Below are 19,917 nucleotides of genomic sequence, written 5' to 3'. Positions count from 1 at the left end.
TTCTGAATAGCTTTATTGCTCCCCGGTTCCAGAGACTCTTCTTTCATTGACTGGAAGGCTGAAACACTCAAATAGCACCAGGTGCTGGTTAAGCTACCTTTGGGGACACACATAATAAAAGTCATGAGCCTCTAACAAAAAGGAAATGTCATGCCTTTTCACATTTATCTTTGCATCAGCTTCAGCATATAAGAAAACATAAAGAGAAAGGAAAGGATAAAAAAGAAAAACCAGAAGACAGCACAGTTATTGTGGATCAGCAGACAGATCCAAGCAGAGCTGCCTTTGAAATAGCCTTAGATAAGGAATGCCTTCAGGAACCTTCAGATGCAGAACAGTTTGTCAGCAGCACCTTTACCTGTCCATGGTTAGAATGGACAAACGTAAATGAGTTTTATTGTAGCTTCTGTATAAACTGTGACAGGGAGCAATGAGCTTTTGTTTTTCTTAAAGCATCTCCAAATGTGTATTGTTTTCCCATGAGCATGTGGTGGGTTAGTTTATGCCCAAAGGCACAGCAATAGACAGTAGCTTTGCTCTGCCAAGAACATTAAAAATACAACTCCTCCTTTCTGTACAAAGTCTGTGTGCAGGTAACTCTTGATAGTTTGAGGTATATTTGGAAATATTCTCTGTTTATGATTATGTCTGTTAAAAACTTCAAGCATTGCCTCTTAGGCATACCACTGTTTGTTTGATTATAGAAATAAAAACACCAAAAACTTCTTACTGTCTTCACCATAAGCTCTTGGTTCTCTGCAACTATGAAAGAAATCAACTCCAAAATAACAAGAAAACCCTGATGTGCTTTGTGGCAGGGCCTCTCACTTGATGACTTCAGCATTTCAGTTTAAGAAAGAAAACGTGAATTTAGGTTCTTTCCTCTAAGGACTAAGATCTGCAAATTGTGGCTTTTATGCATCTTTAATCACACATAGCTTAGGAGTCCAAGAAATCTAGTGAAATTTGGGAAATCGGGTCCCAAGCAATTTGGGAGAAAACCAGTCTATACACTAAAAGCCATCCAAATTTTGGTTTTTGTGTGTGTAAGTAGAAGTGGAAGAAAGTAGATGGCCTTGAATAAAAGCAGGGGAAGTTCTAATCAACCCATCATATGGAATTCCTTCCCACCTGGACAGGGCAGAGGAAGCTTGAGTATCTCCTATGTTTTTTCCTACAAGAATTTCTTAAAGTCTTCCAGTGCAGCTAATAGGAAACATTTGAGTGTCAGTCCTTCAGGCCATCTTCTGATGATCTGCGATGATAACACTGATCTCTTCTAAAACAATTCAGGAATTGGAACCTTTCCCCAGGAAGTGGGAAGCCTTGATTCTAGGCTCCACTCAGTTTGAGTGGTATTAGTGAGTTTTCAGTTTTTTGAGAATATAAGAGGGCTCTTTATCTCAGCAGGGTTGTGCAACAGACAGGCTTCTCTCTCTGGTGATACTCTTTTTAATGTTAAAAATCAAGGAACCAGCAGGTTAAGTAGCAAGACACTTAGTAAGCACAGAAGCCTCCACAACTGGGTAACCCTTAGAAGTGATCAAGTTTACTGATCATCCACGACCTCAGGAATCTCCCCAGAATTATTTACATTTATTTTGCTGTCTCCTTTGATTTTCACACTTTATGAACCCAAAGTAACTGATCATATATAGAATCAAAAAGTCATACATTTTGAAAAGACTTTTCTACTTCTAGACTTTTCAAGAGTTTTTTTTATGCTTGTTCTTATGTTGGTTTTTTTTTGTAAATTAAAAGCATCACTCGAAATATTGTGAGAAAAAAGAGCATCTTTTCTGTGTATATAAGTGTTGCTAAACCAAAATTTAAAAGACTATGGGGAAAACATAGCTCATATGAATGCAGACACAGATAGCCTAAAGGTAAAAATTAGGACAAAACTGAAGCCAGGGTGGCTCACAAAGGGTGGTGGAAGTGCTGTAATGTCTGCAGAAGTGCCTCAAGTGCTGTTTAGTCAGAGCTTGTCCACTCATAGGCATTTGGCTGACACACATGTGGACTGATGAAAGGCAGCTGGGTATGCATGCTGCTTGCAGATCAGGGTCTTTAGTTCTAAAGGAATCATAGGAAATAAAAGAGCTGTATAAACTATTGAATAGCGTACAGAAGGTCAAGCCTGCCAAAAAGGTCAGGCAGGTAATCATCAAAATTAGAGATAAAAGAGACCATGATGTTATATAGTCTGCTCATCAGCCTACTGAGGAGTGTTCAGTGCAGTGTAACAGAAGCCCATCTGAGAGTGGGCATTGTTAGACCTGCAAAACTCTGGGTCAGGCTGGCCAGACCTAATTGATCAGGAATGTAAAGTTAGACTTGTTATAGCAGGGATTCTATGCTATAGTGAATAACCACTTCAGAGATGGCCAAAACCAGTAAGGGCTGTTTATCACCCAAAACTTAAGGATTCTCTTCTCCCATTAGCATTTTACCATGACGAAAACCATTGCATTTAAAAAAGAAAAGCATGGAATGTTTCATAACAAGCATGCAAAGCTACCTGTTACATGATAGTTTGGGGGCAAATAGCCTGTTGGAAATAATTACCAATGATTTGGAATATATAGCACATACTGTTTCAACATTCAGGGAAAAATAAGGTATCTTAGCCACCTTGTTCCTTGCCTAGCTTTGGTTGCTAGGCAGTGTCAGAAAGAGTTTTCCCCCTATAACATTGGGTGTAATAAACTGTTTTATGGGAGAACTGCATGGCTGCAATTAGCCAGTGATGGGAAAGGGACAGGTATATGAGGTGGACCAGTAGTGTGTTCTGTTATAGCAAAACCACCAGCACATTTTCACTGGGCTCAGGTGCCTTATTTCCAAGAACTGAATTATTTTCTAATACTGCTCTCATATTTTTAAGAGTTTTTTCCGGAGTACAAATTAATTCCTTTAACTATCCCTCTGAAAAACTGACAGAGGATGGGAGAAATGAGAGATAGAGAGACCATTCAGTGAATGAGACCAGGTATTATTCTCTCTGTATTTAGCTTTACTGCTTATAGCCACTCTTCTCTGAACTACTGGAATTTTTAAATAATTCTGATGTGCCTGCAATGTGTATTGAATTACCATTACCTTCCCTCCATCCAGAAAATCATCATTTGGGTCCAATCTTTTTATATCACTTGAAAAATTTAATCTTTTCCACTGAGCAGGGAACTGAACAAAAGTGAAAGTTTCTTACAGGGCAAAAGTCAGTAAAGCCACGATTGAGGTATTTAAATTGCAGCTTTAAAGATATTAATCAATGCTTTGGAGAAAAAAAATAACATCAGTGGTGTCTCAAACTTCCTGAATTTTTGCTGTTGCATTGCAAGTTGTTTTGTTGTCTGCTGAAATACATAAATTATTTTGGAGGGAAAAGGACTTTTCCCATGTTTTGGGACTTAAAATGTCAGTCAATGACCTGAAAATTCCTCTTGATCCATTTCTATTCTTCTTGTGTGGCTGTTAGTGTTTAGTTTCTGAGTTGTTCTAAGACTGAAACAAATGTAAAGCAAGTCACAACTTTTGGTCGAACACTGTTTTTTCCTGGCTCAGTATTGTAATATTCCTGCATTACCTTCTTGAGCAACACCATAAAATAGCAATCTTTCCCAGGAGAGAAGAGCAGCCCTACAGATGCATAGCCTCAGATTCAGATACATTCGCATCAGCAAAAATTCAGAAAGTTTTCTGGGAAGACAAATCTGAAGTCACGTTTATAAGGTGAAACTTCGGAATAGAGCAGTGAGGAGTGCACATCTTCCTAGCAGCTTTCTCAGTAAGTGTGTGATCTCCATTTGGACCTCCCTGGAAACACAGCACTTGTCCTCTCTGCAGACTATAGCAAAGGGAAACTCTCAGCCTCTGCCTCCCTATAGAACACTGAACTGCTCTGCTCCACAATAATTACAACTACTTGAGCACAAACAGCTTCTCTACTCTTACAGCTTGCATTGCAAGAACACCTAATGGCTAAACACAAGATCAAAGTTCTGCAGTTTTGCATGCCTCACATGCACACAGGGAGGAGTCCATGTCTTGAAAAGCCTGCAGAATAAATAGACAAAACTGATTGAAATTGCTTGAAGATGCAGGATAGGTCTGGTTTTTAATGAGCTGTGACGGGCAATTGTATGTGCAATCTTCAGATGCATTCAGGAGTATGAGGTGGATGCCAAATGAGAGTCTGACACATAAGGATCAGATCAGACAGGTCTGAAAGAGTTCTTCCCCAGGTTACAGAGTGGGGAGTTATTCTCAGAGTAAGTCGGAAAGGGTTAACACCCACTGTCAGCCTGGGTGCAGACATCAGCCATAGAGGTGCTGCAGGCTGCACATGGCAGCACAGTGCTGAGCACAAGTGTTAGCAGGGCTGCAGCCCCTTGAACACAGCACCATGCTCTGCTCCTGGTGTCTGGAGCACATGGACCAAGTCTCAGCACTGTCCTGGAGCAGTCATCCTGCTTCCCCTTCTGCAGGAGCCTCACACTTTCCATTGTCTTCAACTCCACATCCCCAGGGCAAGCTCACATACAGTGTGATGGAAAGTAACCTTTCTTCTTAATCAGATCCCTTTAAAAGTTCATCTAAGAAGAGTCTTTCAGCACAAATTGCCTTGACCTCTTTCTCAGCTGAAGAAAGAAAGTGATCTTCTGAACCATGACTTAGATGTTGCAGGAAGGGCTGTTTGCTTACTTTGAAATCATGCACTGTAAAAAAAGTCCTCCAAAAATTAGGGAACTTGGCTAGAATGTAAGAACAGTGACTGGAAAAAAGCTCCCATACAACTTCAAGGATGCAAGCCTCCAACCCTCTTGGGGATAAAGACTGGGATTAGGAGGAGACTACCCGAGTAAGTGTTAGAGGCTGAGCAAGTTAATTAGTTTTATGTAGTGCAGAAATTCAAAGTCAAAAGTGATCTTAACAGTAATTGGAACAGATAAAATCTCTTTATTCAGGCAGCATTTGAGTCACCCCAAATTTCCTCCCCAGAATACTTATGCATAGACAGGTAGGATCTCACTGCACTATACTTTATTACCCCTTTGCCAGAACCTGCAGCTGTTATATTTTCTTTGGACTGTACTTACTAAGGCAGATTATGTTTTTTCCCAAGAGAAACATAAATTATCCTTGCATCAGAATTTTCCTTCCTGAAACTTTTATTTCCAGCTGCCTGTGTGTTTAATCGTCAGTTCCATTGCTACTGTACTGTACAGCACCTTTGTCTATGAGCTTGGGAGGGAAATGTCAAGTCTGCACATATGATGGGTCAGTTACGGATTTGTATTATGGAACAATCCAAACTCTCACTGCCAAAAGCATCTCAGTGAGATTGCCTTACCTTCAGGCAGATTCTAGACATTAAGCCCAGGGTTCATGACACTTTCACTTATGCACAAGTAAGGATCACCAAGGTTCCCTGTATAGCCAATGAAGAGAAATGAGACATTCCAACTCAAACTGGAGACAGAAAAAGTGACTTTTGGAAGATAAAGTGTCTACAGTGTCTCCCCACTCTGACTGCCGGGAGACACTATAGTGACTGTGCTGCACAATGTCACATGATCCTTCTGTTTCCCCAAGCAAGTCTTGGATTTTTTTTAACAACCGCAACCTTCACTCCTTTCAAGAGATGCTTATTTGTGATTATCTAGTTAACACGTGGAAATAGACATTTTCTTCCTTAACAGCATAGTTTGCCTCATCATGTACTGTTTTACACATATGTGTTAGAACCCATCCCCAGGGGCCAGGACAGCTGCAGAGTGTGTCACTGATCATGAGCTGAACCTGTGGATTTTTTGGTGCTTTGGCTGTAGGATGAATTAGTTTTGCTGTCTGGTAGATGGGCTCTAACATCACGTGATTTTGGTTGGTTTCTAGCACCCCATAATTTTGTCTTCTCTAGCATTACTTTAAAGTTAATTTTAGAAAATTACTGCCAACCAACCTGCAAGACATTTCTGTAAATTTTATTTGCTAGGGCAGGTGAAAAAGCCTTGCAGTGGCATATGTATAATACCTCTTTCCTTCTGGGGTAGCAGGAGCATGTACAAGTCCTTTGCTTTGACCAAGCCTATCAGGGAGAGTTCTCCAAGGCTAGTGTAAACCATTTTGTTAGCACTAAGCTTAGAGAAAGCAATTTCTATAAAGCCTACAGATTGGTGATCAAATACAGGAAAATGGACCTTTTAGGAGATTTGCATGTAATCATTTGCAGAGAACTTCATACTTTATATTGGGTGTTTGGATCAGATAGAGCATTAGTGTCAGACTGAGAGAGGCCACTTCACGGGCAGCTCATCAGACTGCCTACTGATTACATTATTCTTTTACAAGCTGGGTTTGAGTAAAGCTGCAGAAGCATTTGTAATGCTGAGCCATAAATAGGAGGTCGCATTTTCCTTAAAACTTTAGATGATGTGAATTACTTGCATAAATATTTCACAAGGCATGATATAAATATTCTGTGGTGATTAGGATTGTTTGTACTGTCTCTATCAGAAGAAAGTCTTTCTTTCTTGGTCCTTACTTCTTTGATTTTGAAAAAGATACAAGAAATCTCCCACATATTTGGAAATTATGTTACCTGTTTGTGCTTTTAAATAGCAGCACGATTTGAGCCTTGGTGATATGTCTTGTAGAAAATCATGCAGTTAACTTACACAATCTGTTTCTACTGTTGTGCCTACAAATGAGCAAGCTGAGTATCCGGCTCAGGCAATTGCCCGTGTAATTTTCTCAAAATCTGCTGTATTATTTTCTTCTGTTGGCAAAAAATTCTAAGTGTGGCTGTGCTGCTCCAGAGCACCCCAAGCCATGGAGGAACTGCACTTCGGAAGGGAGCAATTTTCTCCCTGCTACTCTCCGTCTTGCTCAATCAATAATTGCTTTCTGCTGTTTTGGGTCAGGTTAGTAACCTCTACTGGGGGAAAAGGAGATCTGAGGTCTGCCTTGTTTCTTGTCCCTTTCTACCTTCTGCTTCATTTGGGATAATTGCATAAGACCCAAACACTCGCTCCAGATCTGTGCTGGGACAGAGGCAGGTAAACAGGCATTCAGCTGTGATGCTTTTATATATCCCAGTATTTCATTCCTCACAGAGCTGCTGCCAATCTAGAGGTTTTCCGTCCAGAGGAGAGTCTAACCAAAGTCTGCTCTATACAAATAAGAATGTTTCCAAGCCCTGCTGACGTTGACTTTTTGACTTCCCCAACAGAAAATGCACTATGCTAGTAAATGGCTAAAGAAAATCATTGCCTATCTTCACAGCATAGTGGAGGGGGGAAACACAATTTGGAAGAGCAGCACAAATCACCCACAAGGCGGGTGAAGTCCATGTAACATGTGTTCTTCATGCTCCACTTCAGCCCAGGTGAATTTATTCATTTCTTCTTAACCTCACATGGCCCTTTCCCCACCCCCAGTATGCCAGTCTTCATACAGGACATGTGATTATTTCTCATTCTCTAGGCACAACTACTCATTTCTTAATTTTAGTGACATGGCAGCTGCCCAGGTTTTTCTTGTTAAGATGATATTCATTTGTCCCCTTTGTTTCGTTCTTTTTCCCCTCTGGCTTTAAAGCTATAAATCAAATACACAAAATTAAATTAACTGAAATAAACATAAGTGCAGGTGGAAATTCAGGAAATATAAATAACTAAAAGTAGTTTTCCAAGACTGCTTTTTTAATCAATTCTAAACACAAGATATATATTGCCTGTTGAACTAAGAATGTTGTGACCACCTATTGTTAAAGAGTAGCAATAAATCTGCGCAACAATTCCTTACTCCTATGATTCACTGACACATTTTACCAGACAGCTAGTTCAGCTTGCCCTTTTTCCAGAGGTATATTATGCTGTTCACTGGAAAGGCTCGATACACTGCCATGAGAAAGACATGAATGCTGTTTGTCCCTTAACAAAATTCCTTTTTTCTCCATCTTTGAAGGAGTGAAGCTTCTGGATGTTAAACCACTCTTCTAACATGATAAGCTGGGCTCATCTTCATATACATTCCCCTTCACTTTGAACAGCAAAGTGGCAGATATTCTCCCACTCTCCTCAGTCCAGCAGGATCTCTGATGCCCTGAAATACCAGTGGAGCAAATCACTGCCTTTTATATTCTGCAGGGAACCAAACACTGCTGTGCAGGCAAGGCACTGTCCTTTCCACTTTGTCCAGTCTGTCAGCAATCAGGGATGTCCTGGTGCCCACCCTGCTTGCTACTTTGCAAGGACAGCTCTCACACAAGATCTCAGCTCTGCAGGACTGCTTCATGCTTGTGGGGTTTTAATCAATCAGATGCACTCTGAGATGAAACTGCCTGAGTGTTAGACTTAATTATTAATTTATTTTCTTCATCATACAGAGGTACCTAAGGGTTATTTAGGCAGGTCATGGTTTTCTCCAGCACAAGACTAGCCACAAATTAATATTGATCAATAATATTTCACATCAGTGTCAGTACAGATCACTCAAAACTCCTGTGTAAGTAAGGAAAGACATAAAACAAAGTTAAAAGAAGTTTGTTTGCACTCTCTTTCCTTTGACAGGATAATAAACTCAGCCAGCACACTACAGAATACACTCTGCTATCATTTACACAGCCTTCCTGTGAACCCACAAAGCAAAGCCTCATTTTAAAGGCCAGAGCTATATTGTGATGTCTTTTGTTTGTAGTGGTCCTTAACATCATTGGTGCACCAGTTCTAACCTTGGTTAAAGACTTGTCTATTTTAAGGTGGTACAAAGGCAATGTCAGTGACAGGACTTAATGCCAACATTCTTATTGAGCGCTACTGCAGTTGTTGTACTGAGGTAATCGCAATCACAGTACTTCTGCCCATGCCTGTTGTTTCTTTATGGTGCGAATCCAACTAATTAAGAATATTTTGAGTGTGACAACTGCCTTTTAGACTGTTCCAGTGGCTAGAGATAGAACGTGGAAGTACAGGAAATGACAGAATTTTGAATCAAATTGTTACACATCTCTGTGCCTCAGTTTCCTTATCTGTCAGAAATGTAAGTCTGTTCCCCAGAATGGTTTGGGCTATAAGGGACCTTAGAGATCATCTAGTCCCACACCTCCTTCCCAGGGCAGGGACACCTTCCACTAGAACAGATTGTTCAAAATTCTGTCCAGCCTGGCCTTGAACACTTCCTGGGATGGAACATCCCCAGCTTCTCTGGGCTACCTGTGCTAGTGCCTCACCACCCTCACAGGGAAAAGTTTCTTCCCAGTATCTAATCTAAATCTCTTCACTTTTAGTTTAAGACTCTTACTTCTTGTTCTATCACTATCCGCCTGTGAAAAAAGTCTCACTCCCTTTTTTACAAGTTTCCTTTAAGTACTGGAAAGCTGCTGGAAGATCTCCACAGAGTCTTCTTTTCTCCCTGCTTAACAACTCCAGCTCTCTCAGCCTGTCTTCCTAGCACAAGTGTTCCAGCCCTCTGACCATTGTATCAGCCAATCTGATAACAGATCCCAACAGATCTGGTAACAGTATTTCAAAGTTTACATACCCAATGCTTGTAAAGCCCTTAAAGGTTCTTGGATGAAGAAGTTACCAGGTGAAAAAAGCTGATACTACTTACTTATTGATCACAGATAATACCATTCTGGGAGTATTGAACACTGTTAAATCCTGTTGCCTTGTCATTTCAGCTCTGTGAGAAGTCAGCCTTTGTATATATCCACTCTTTTTCACCTCTTTTGGGACAAATTACAAACATATGAGTATAATCCACTGAATATAGTCCATGAAACAATTTACTGACCTTCTTTAGAAGTATCTCTGTGAATGTTCTGTATTGCTGGCAGCTCTTCTATTCACACTAGCATGAATACACTCTTAAATCAGCTCTTGATCTCTGAATGCCAAATCCTGTGAGAGATAAAGTAATTCTTAAATATTACAGCCAAATGTGCAGCATAAAATTAAGGCGTGTTTATTGTTTGTGTTACTTTCCCCTAACTTTTTAGGGTCTGCTCTGCTTGTCTCTTCCCTAAATTTAAAGCAGTTGCCTGAATATTTCAGAGTTCCTTGGTTAAGTTGAGAAACAGATTCTTTGTACTAACCTATTTCCAAAGTTTGTGTTTCCTAAGTACTTTCATAAATCTACCAGACACTGCAACATATCTTCCCCTGATTTTTTTTTTAATTTTAATCTGAAATACTGGCACACAGATTAAATAGAAGGTTCTGTTCTCTTTTCCTCAGAATATGTGCTAGTATCACATCATTCATATAGAGAGATTCAACGGCTATTATTCCTGCCTCAAGTCCAAAGAACATAATTTTGACTGTTCACTGAAAGTGGATATATAAGATTGTTACAAATTGATGCCAAGGGGCCCATACTTGGAATCTGTTTTATTTTTCTTTGACTTAAGTTCCAAATTGCAAGACTGTACATAATGAATGTGTTATCTCGTCCTTCTGTTTTGTATTTTTGAAGGAGAAACAGTACATTCTGCAAAGTAACTTGTCCTACTTGCTCAGGTTCCATGGCAACCCAGTATTACTGCAAATTCATTTTGCTCTAATCAATTAGAAATTTTGCTCTGGCAGCTGGAATGAAAGTTTACGGGCTTGTTTTACTTGGACTTGCAGTTGCAGTAAATTCAATGAGATACTTGTCTGAGAAGGAAACAAACTTGTAGCTTTCGTCTCTCCCTTGGTTTAATTTTTTTGAAAAGGTCAAATTTAATTCTTGGTTTTCTGTCCAAGAAGGAAAAAAAAGAGGCAGTTCTCTTAAAGGATCCACAACTTAACACATGCTTGCCTTGCAGCCTTGTTGAATTGCTAAAAAGGAAGGTATCGCTTTGCTTCCCGTGCATTTTATAACTGGTGTTGTCAGCAGAGCTGCCTAGTGCGCACCTTCCATCCAGTAACTGGCAAAATCTCCTTTTGAATCCACCCCATCATTCATGCCCAAAAGGCAATTTTCGACAGAGCATGGTGGTGTGTGCTGGTGCCCTTCATAGCAGCACAGCCTTGAGTGGTTAGTATGCACAATTCCTAGGGAATCTGCCCCTGTAAAGGTCAGCTCATGCACTGCTGGAAGCGCGCATAACAACCATGAAAACCCATGGGATCTCCTCATGTGTGCTCTGCAATGGTGTAGTTGATTAAAACCCAAAGTTGCCATTAAAAAGGTTTTGGGGTTTTTTTAATTTATGTTTTTTCTTTTATTCTTGACAAAACTGCCATACTGGGAGATGGGGAAAGCTCTTACCAAAAGAAACTCCCAACAACTTGCAACCATGTGGAAATGGCAGAAACTTTGATGTGGACTGACAAAAGCACTGACATTTTGCTTTTAGAGTTACAATTCCAAATTCAGCTCATTCTGCTCCTGCTCTTTATGTCCAGACTACAGAATTCATGTATAGTTATGGCGAGCATACTGTCTAAACAAAACACAGGGAGAGCTTTGGGGCTTTACTGTAATTGTCCACTTTTGTTTTTGGTCGGGTAGCCACCCCATTAGCCTCCCTTTTATGCATTTCACTGGTGTTTGTGTAAATGAATCATAGGCTTGAAATAAATTTTTAATCTAGATTGTCTTACTCAATGGCTGGAAAAATGTGTCCTCTCCTTACAAAGTACACTGAAAAACTGTATGGGACTATAGCAAGACTTGATTTTTACACTTCTTTTCCATTTCAGTCACCATCACACTAAAATTCAGCCTCTGACTACTACACAGGATTAGAAATGCATGTCACCCTGTTTTGTAATGAAAGCATAGCAAATCAAAGTCCTGATTTAAACTTTGTTACATGTCAGGGCTCATCAAATCTCTAATGCCACAAAGAGGATGATGCAGAGTGTACTTTGCTTCTTCAAAAGCATATCAGAATTAGAGCTGAATCTCACTTCTCATGTCAGGGACTGTGACAAGGAAAGCAGTGCTCATCCACTTGCACGTGCTCCTTTTTCTTCCTGTCTGTCTCCAGCTCCTACCACTAGTTAGCACAATGGGAAGGTTACAGCCTTGGCACGATAAAAAGGGTCAGGGAGTGTGAAGTGGGCTGCAGATTCCTTAAAAGCTGCATTCCTAAAGGAGGAACTCTGTCTGGAGGGTTGTCAGAAAGGCGATCCAGACAACTGCACTGCTGATCATAACAAAACACACAGGGCTCAGTTTTGGCTCTTGGTCTGCATGCTGCACAGGCTGCTGTTCACACGAGGGAGTGTAGGCTCCCACCCAACACTGGCTTTTCTCCTTCAGGTGACAAGTGTCTAAGCACAGGTACAGTCCAGTATTTTCCTTGGATCCCAGGGTTTGCTTCTGATGCCACAATTTCTTCTCTGATTATAATTGGCAATTTATAAGACTGCCATATGCCAAGGAGCTGACATCCAGGGGTTTATGATGAGAAAAACTAATGACCAGGGTGGAAGGAAATATATATGCAGAACCAGCTTTGGGGAATTTAAATGTTAAACCCACTTTATTGTTTTGGGTTTGTGTCTATTTCTAAAGTGTTCATGTTGTGTTTAGTAAGAAATATTGTACAGCTATTTTGTGAGCTATGCTGTGTTCAAAATGTGTTTTTATAGAAAAATATGATTTTTTAAGTTTGATGATTTTCTTGTGCTGACTGTTCTTTTATTTTGATGGATTTTGCATGATAAAATTTCAGTATTTGGGAAAATGTGAGAGATTAGTCATTATAACTTTCAGATCAAATGTAGCAAGGGGAAAAGTTCATGTTTAAATGCATTGTCCTGTATTATATGCCTGTGTTCATATTCCCCCTGTTTTTATTGCTGTACTGCACATATCTGACCTCCTATTTGCCTGATAGTTCTTTTAGCCAGTCTGGCACTTCTGATTTACCAGTTTTGTTTTAAAATATGATTGGAATAAGACCCTGAAAACCATTAATTGCTTACAGTAAGATTTTCCAATTGGATCTACTTAACCTACATGTACCTGATTCAATTTTCTTGCAGTAAGTAGAAGCTCTTCCTCAGTCAGGCACAGCTCTATGTAAAATGTGATCTTAGAACCCGATTTGTTGTGTTTTTCATCATTTAATCAACGAAATGAGCTGGTCTGACCTGTGCTTCTGCTCTATTATCAGCGTGGTTGTTTGCTGAGGGGCTTCTACCCCACACAGCGGTGTCCGCACTTTTGCTCCACCTCTTGCCTGCACGGTGGAGGTCTTGCGCCGTTTGCTTTATAAACTAGAGGGAAGGGAATTGTTAAACCAATCCCCAGAAGGACTTTACACTTTTCACATGGAATCTGAAATAATTCACCTCACAATACGTCGGGCGAAGCTTTCCGCGCGGCCGCATCAATGAGTACGACTCATTGACAGTGAGCGCCCACGTCGTGGGAACAAAGCGCATCTTGGATCAGGGCTCTCGCCAATGTCAAAACCTTAACAAAACCAAACCAAACCGAAAAGCCCAACAGAAAACCTGAGGGATGCGAGTTTTAAAGGATGGATATTAGGAAGATAGGAGTTTTAAAGGACAGTAACAGCCCGAGGGGCAGCAGGTAATGGGGTCAGATACGTGCAGTCGGCCGCCCCTTCCCAGCTGGGGCAGGCGGCCATCCCTCGTGCCCCGGCTCGACTTTTATTGTCTCTCTGTCCGTGTTTTGCCGTGGTTTTTTTGTTCATTTTATTTCTTTCTGTGTTTTTTTCTCCCCTCCCTTCTCTGTGTGTGTGTCTGTGGCCCGCAGGTCCCCCCCTGCCCTGTTCGTCCGCCTCCTCCACCCCCCGCTCGCAGTCCCCCTCCCCTCTCCCCTCGCCGCCGGCCAATGAGGGCCCGGGGCGGTCGCTGGGCGACGGCGCGGCCCGGGCGGCCGCGGGCTCGGACTCTGAGGAAGAGTTTGTCCCTCAGTCATTCTTAGTTCAAAGTGGCTCTGGAAACCTCTGTGCCGCCGCCAACGGTGAGTGACTTTCTCGCTCTCTCTTTCTTTCTCTCTCTCTCTCTCTCTCTCTTTGTGCCTGCTTTTTCATGCCCGTCTTGACAGCCGTGCGCGGGGATGTAGGATGGTTGGGAGAGCGGGTGTGCCCTTTGGGTTGGTTTGGGGGTTTTATTTAAAAAGTTAAAAGTTGCCTGGCAAAGGTTGGCAGGTCCGTGCTGGGTGCCGCGCGGTGGCGGCGGTGCGGGACGCGAACCCCGCTCGGTACCCGGGCAGCGCTCACTGACTTGGCCTGGCTTGGAGGCTGGAGCCCGCTCCCTTTTGCGGGGCTGGAATTTCGGGGTGATTTGGCTTTTTTATTTTTTTAACTCCTGGCTGAAAAACTGGCCAAAGCGCTTTCCCCTTCTCTGTGAGGGCGGCAAGGTGCAGCCTGGAGGCTGGCGGGGCCGGAACTTGAGAGGAACCTGTCGCCCCAGGGCAGCATGGATAGGAAAGGGGGTGACAAACACGAAGAGTTCCTGTGATAGTTGACAGTGTCATCGGCACCATCCCAGAGGAGGGTGTCTATGTCCAGTCTCCCTCCGAGGCGCTGGGATATGCCCCCAGGGGAAGTGTTTGAGGAACAGCATCAGAACCACATCCTATTGGGATGCTCTGAGACTCCCCGATGGGTTGCTGAGGGTGCTGAGCACCGCCGGATGGTCCGTGATGCTTAAGAAAATTACAAGGAGAGGAACGAAATTCACAGTTCTCTGTTGCAAAGACAGTGAGTCATAAACAGAGAGGTAACACTCATTGGCAAAGAAATGTGAAATTTCATCAAGGGTAGTGTAACCTGACGAAGTGCAGATTACAGCAGTGGAATAGCAGTGGCCACTCAGGCCGCTGCCATCCGGCTTGAGCGATAATTGCTCACAGGTCTGATTTATGATGAAGGAGAAGGCATTCAAAGATATCTTGAAAGAGAGAAAGAAAGGTGAGAGAGAGGTTTACTGCAGCTGGCAACAGCTTAACTGCGTTTATGTTAAGCTTCTAAGAAGGTTTCCTAGTATGCTGTTATCTTCAAGTAAGGAAAGTTTGACATTTAATTTGTCTGCCCTCTCCCTTTCCCAGCTTCCCTCTTCTTTTGTTGCATTTGTTATGGTAAAAACAAACTTTCCTTTCAAGGTTTTTCAAAGGAGAAGGTTATCTACTCTGAATTGTCATCCTAAGGAGAGTGGGGGGAAATACAGTGTTGTATTCATTCAGGAAACTGATTAAAATTCATATCTTCTGTTCAGCTTCCCCCTTCCCCTCCCATCCTATAACACACACACATCTGACTGCTTGCAGTCACAGAACATGGAAATCTGAAATAATGTCAATTACCCTGTTGTTGGAAATAAAACCTAATTCACACTCTACCTCATGATTTCCACATCATAATGTATATGTATGTACTTTCTCTTTGCTTATTTAGGAAATACATATGTACACATACATGCACACCCTCCAGGTAAAAAGAGGGAAGAAAGAGCAAGAGAAATTAAACACCTTAATCTCTTCTTTTACTATTAGCTGAAAACCAGAAAAGCCTTGTTTAAAGTCTACAGTGGGTTGACCACATTATTGTATTATCAATGTGCTGGTGAGTTAGTTAGACTTCAGGCTTTTCAGCAGCCTGCTTATTTATCCTTTTTTTTTCCCCTCAGTGCTTTTTGCATCAGCCTGGAGACATACTACATTCCATGAGACCTTCTTTGTGTGCAGGATTCAGTAGGTTGGTAATAAATATGTCCCACACAAAGACAAGACATCTGGGGTCTCATTTGCCTGCTTATTCTAGTTGTTCAGTAATCAGAAGTGCAGGTAATGGCAGGACACTGGTGACCTGCTAAGATCAGCTCAGCGTCACTCTGCTATCAAGAGGAAAACAGAGGTGACTTACTTGGTACCTATCAACCCATAATCTAAAAGTTCACATGAATGACAAGCACAGACCATACAAGCCCATCGTGCCTAAAACCCAGAGACTCTTCTGACCTCTGTAAATGGATTTAATTGCTTTAGTTCTTTAATGTTCTGTTTCTATGAGGCTTAGTCAGCTTAAATTTTAAATGACAAAGGCAGGTCTTTATGTTCCTTAAATGGTGAAAATTAGTAAAAGCTTATTTTGCTTAGGACTAAGTTTAATACAGTTAGAGCACTCGTTCTTGGAGAATAGTAGCTGTCTCAACAGCAGGACAGCCTGAGAATGCTGTTCAAAGGATTTGTGTTGCACTTTTTAATTGATTGTGGCTAGGTTTTCCTACCACAGCTGTGTAAACTCAGCCTTAGAGAAGTCCATCCAAAGTAAGTAACACCCAGGGAGCAGCAGCACTGTTACAAATCCCCATGTAAATTGCAAATATAATGCACATGGAACTTAAGAAACATGCTACTTTTTGAATATACAGTAGGCTATTCTTTATCTAAGTTCCTTTCATTCCAGAAAGGTAATATTGTCCATGATATTATTTTTAAGCTTCCAGAAAAATGTCCACCTAAACTTTCAAATGCAGACTGGAACCAGCTAATATGTATATAAATACATGAGCATCTTTTAGGGCTTTAAGTTTTGTGATAGATGCATTACTAACCATGGTTTAATTTTCTTTATTTCTAAGTAATTTTGAGCACTGAAAGTCCAAATTTTTATTTTACCTATAATATCAGCAGGTACATGATTTTAAGGAAAAACAAATTTTTCAGACTTGGACCTTTTCATTTTTTCTTTTTATATATGTCAAGTCCAGAAGGCTTTTTACTTTACCTAAAATTACCCAAAGTAACTAAGGTGTGAATATCTCAATTTCATAGAATCCTAGAATGCTTTGGATTGGAAGGGCCTTTAACCATCACCTTGTTCCAAACCCCTGCCATGGGCAGAGACACCTTCCACTAGACCAGGTTGCTCAGAGCCCCTTCCAGCCTGGCCTTGAACACTTCCAGGGGTGGGGCAGCCACAGCTTCTCTGGGGAAACTGTTTCAGTGCTTTATCATTCTCATAATAAATAATTCCTTCCTTATATGAAATTTAAATCTATCCTCTTTCAGTTAAAAACCCTTTTCCCTTGCCCTATGAGTACAAGCACTTGTAAAAAGTCTCTCTTCATCTTCCTTATAATCCCCATTTTAGCATCAAAAGGTCACACGCCTTCCCTTCCACAGACTAAACAGCGCTGTCTCTCTGAAACATCTCAGGATGTTTCTGTTCAGAAACCTTAAAATTTCCTGATTTTAGGATTTCAGCACTGTTTGAAAAGTTAGCTGAGTTGCGGTATCTTGGTGGACATTAAGAAACACTAATTAGTTTTTCAGGTTTCTTATTATACTGGTGTGTAGGTATATATGTATAGGACTCGGGAGAAGCCAGAACTGTCTGAAGGCATCCGATTTTTAATCTGGTTGTACTGAGAAACTTAACAACTGCTGTGCTGGATCAGAACGGGCAGTCCCTGACAAGGGTATGGGAGAAGAAGCATGAACAAGTGGGGCTGTAGGAAGGATCTTGGCCAGCTGAGGGATGGTGAGCACTAGCCAAGGAGGGCTGTGGATGTGGGTGCTTAGCTCATTAGCAGCAGCTTTCTTCCATTTGAACCAGTAAATGACATGAAAAATACATTTAGAAAAATGAAGCGTCTGTAGGGAATGGTGTTCAGGAGGAGCACATCAGCCTGACCATTGCTGCCCATGTCCCTTCATCCACAGCTGTGGCACTGGGGACATTAGCAGGTACGTCTCTGAGGTAGGGAAATGGCTGTTGTACAGAGTGACAAAGAATATATGAAATCTGTGGAAAGCTGGCGTCCAAGTTCCAACACTGGTTGTGTTGCCTCATAGCCAAAGCCAAAATATGTGGCTTCCTCCAACTCCTCCATCAGTGAGCAGGCGTTCCATGAGAAATGTGCTTTTGTCGTTGGTGGGGTCTGGTGTGTTTCTCCTAAGCTGATTGTATCAGGCAGACAGGAAGGCTGGATACAGTCACTTGAAACAGCCTCTGCACATGGGAGCCACAAAATCCCAAATCACCTCTGGTTTGGGGCATTTTAGTATTTTCAAATACTAACACAATATTTGAGACCAGAGCATGGAATTTATTTATCTAACGGAAGTAAAGCAATACCAGAAAATTGCAAGAATATCTAAAACTGACTCTCTCTAGAAATTACTTTACTTTGGTGACACTGGAGGTAGCATCTACTAAAGTCTCTCTGGGAAATATCTAATACAGTTCGGAATCTTATCACCCACCTCTGAATATATGTACCCCAGTTTCTTTGGTTTCTCCCTCAAATACATCCCTATTAAAAAAACTTCCACAGCTTAACCAGTTTTGCACCTTTTCTACCACTAAGGACAATTTTCACAGAAGAAGCAGCAGTGGAGGGTCATGATGCCAGTCCCCCAAAGTGACACTGAAGAGAGAGCGAAAGGGGAAAGGCAGGCATGATTCTCAGTATTATTACACTTCGCATTCCAAGAGGAGGGTTAAAAGTTGCATAAAGCATGGGCATGAATGGTGCAGCCTTTACCTCGGCACTGGTTGCATTGGCAGTGGACAAGGAGGGAAATCCATGTTGAGTACATACATAAACATTCTAAGGTTAGATCGTGGGAGATGTGCAATTTCTCTGTGATCCATGATTTTGGTAGAAAATAGACCACGTCAGGATCAGTTTGCCCCAGCAGCCACACTATGTTTCTTCTGCACAGTGGGATCTGCATGAATGAGCTGCTTGACCAACAAAATCCATGGTCACGTAGTTAATAAAGATTCTTGTATTGCTTTTGCCACTTTTTTTTTTTTTTTTTTGTTTTGGTTTGTTTGTTTGGAGTGCTGGACAATTTGAAGCAGTAAATCCCCCAAAGATTTTCATTTCTGACTAAATCTGGGCATCCTGATTTATAACCTCTTTCTTTAAAATTTTCTTTTTTGAGCTTTGAAAAGCAGACTTCAGCTGTTAAATACAATCACTGTTTGTAATTTACCACCCTTTCCTATCATTCAGTAAAAACTTCCCACTATTTATTCAATGATTTGGCCCAGACTTGAGAAGATAAATACTTTGTAAAAAAGCTGCTGGGACCTCCTATAGCCTTATGTTTTTTTGCCAAATAGTTCAATTTTATATAAATGGTGCATTTCTCGCAATTTACAGTAACTGACCAGATCATGTGCCACTGCTGCTGCTTATGGCTGGATTTCCTCATGATCTAGAGGGAAGTCATCTTCTTGAAACACAGGGCACTTTCTGCTGAAAGTTTTTAATCTGTCTGTGAGTGCTCAGAGTTTATTTCTCTTGTATCCATGCTGTGGTTGGTGCTGCAGAGGCTGCCACACAGCGCCGGCTGTTGTCAGACTCGTTGAGCAGCCCGGTGTGACCAGCTGACAGGCTGAATGCAGCATCAGCCTGCTCTGCATCAGGCAGCGCTCCTCTGGTCTTTGGGTCCAAATTCAGAAACAGCAGCTCTCCTGTAGGAGTCCTGCTCAAGCACAGGGCTAGGTGTTTACAGCACCAGGACTGAAAGTACAGAGAGATCAAACTGCAGCAGGGAGGCCAAAAGATTCTGAATATTAAAGGATTTTGAAGAAGGAATAGTATCATGTGAGGTGTCTTAGAAGTGGAGAATTTTCAGGAATCTGACTGAGGAGAGCAAAAGAAACTTTGATAATGTAATCTGAATAATTGATATTTTTCTCATCTAAAAACTAACAATGAATTCCAATTAAATTCCGTTTTCTTTTATGGAAGGCTTTCATTTTTCTTTCCAAAAAAGCTTGTGAACAGAGGATCTATTCTCTTGCTGTGTTTTGTCCTTGCACAGTGCTTTCTGTTTCTTCTTTTTTACTACTCAAGCAACTGTGTTAAGTAAGAATAGCAGTTAATCTCTGCATCCTTTATCAGAGATTTGCAGAGTCCATTAGCAGTCAGTGTTACTCATAATGGTAATTCATAATTACAGAAGGGAAACAGGAATTGG

At 41.3% G+C, this 19,917-nt stretch overlaps 1 protein-coding gene across 1 annotated transcript in view; it reads left to right on the top strand.

Annotated features, from left to right (window-relative positions):
* Positions 1–19,917, top strand: part of TENM4 (teneurin transmembrane protein 4) — a 591,112-nt gene that overhangs the window by 322,771 nt on the left and 248,424 nt on the right. Inside the window, exon 6 of the mRNA XM_041414180.1 lies at positions 13,729–13,938. Within this exon, the coding sequence (XP_041270114.1) occupies positions 13,729–13,938 (210 nt within the window). The remainder of the gene's footprint in view (positions 1–13,728; positions 13,939–19,917) is intronic.

The sequence above is a fragment of the Onychostruthus taczanowskii genome, unplaced genomic scaffold (assembly GCF_017590055.1).
Source record: "Onychostruthus taczanowskii isolate IOZ18803 unplaced genomic scaffold, ASM1759005v1 scaffold44, whole genome shotgun sequence".
Lineage (NCBI taxonomy): Eukaryota > Metazoa > Chordata > Aves > Passeriformes > Passeridae > Onychostruthus > Onychostruthus taczanowskii.
Note: the sequence above shows the minus strand (reverse complement) of the source record. Positions and strands in the feature narration are given on the sequence as shown.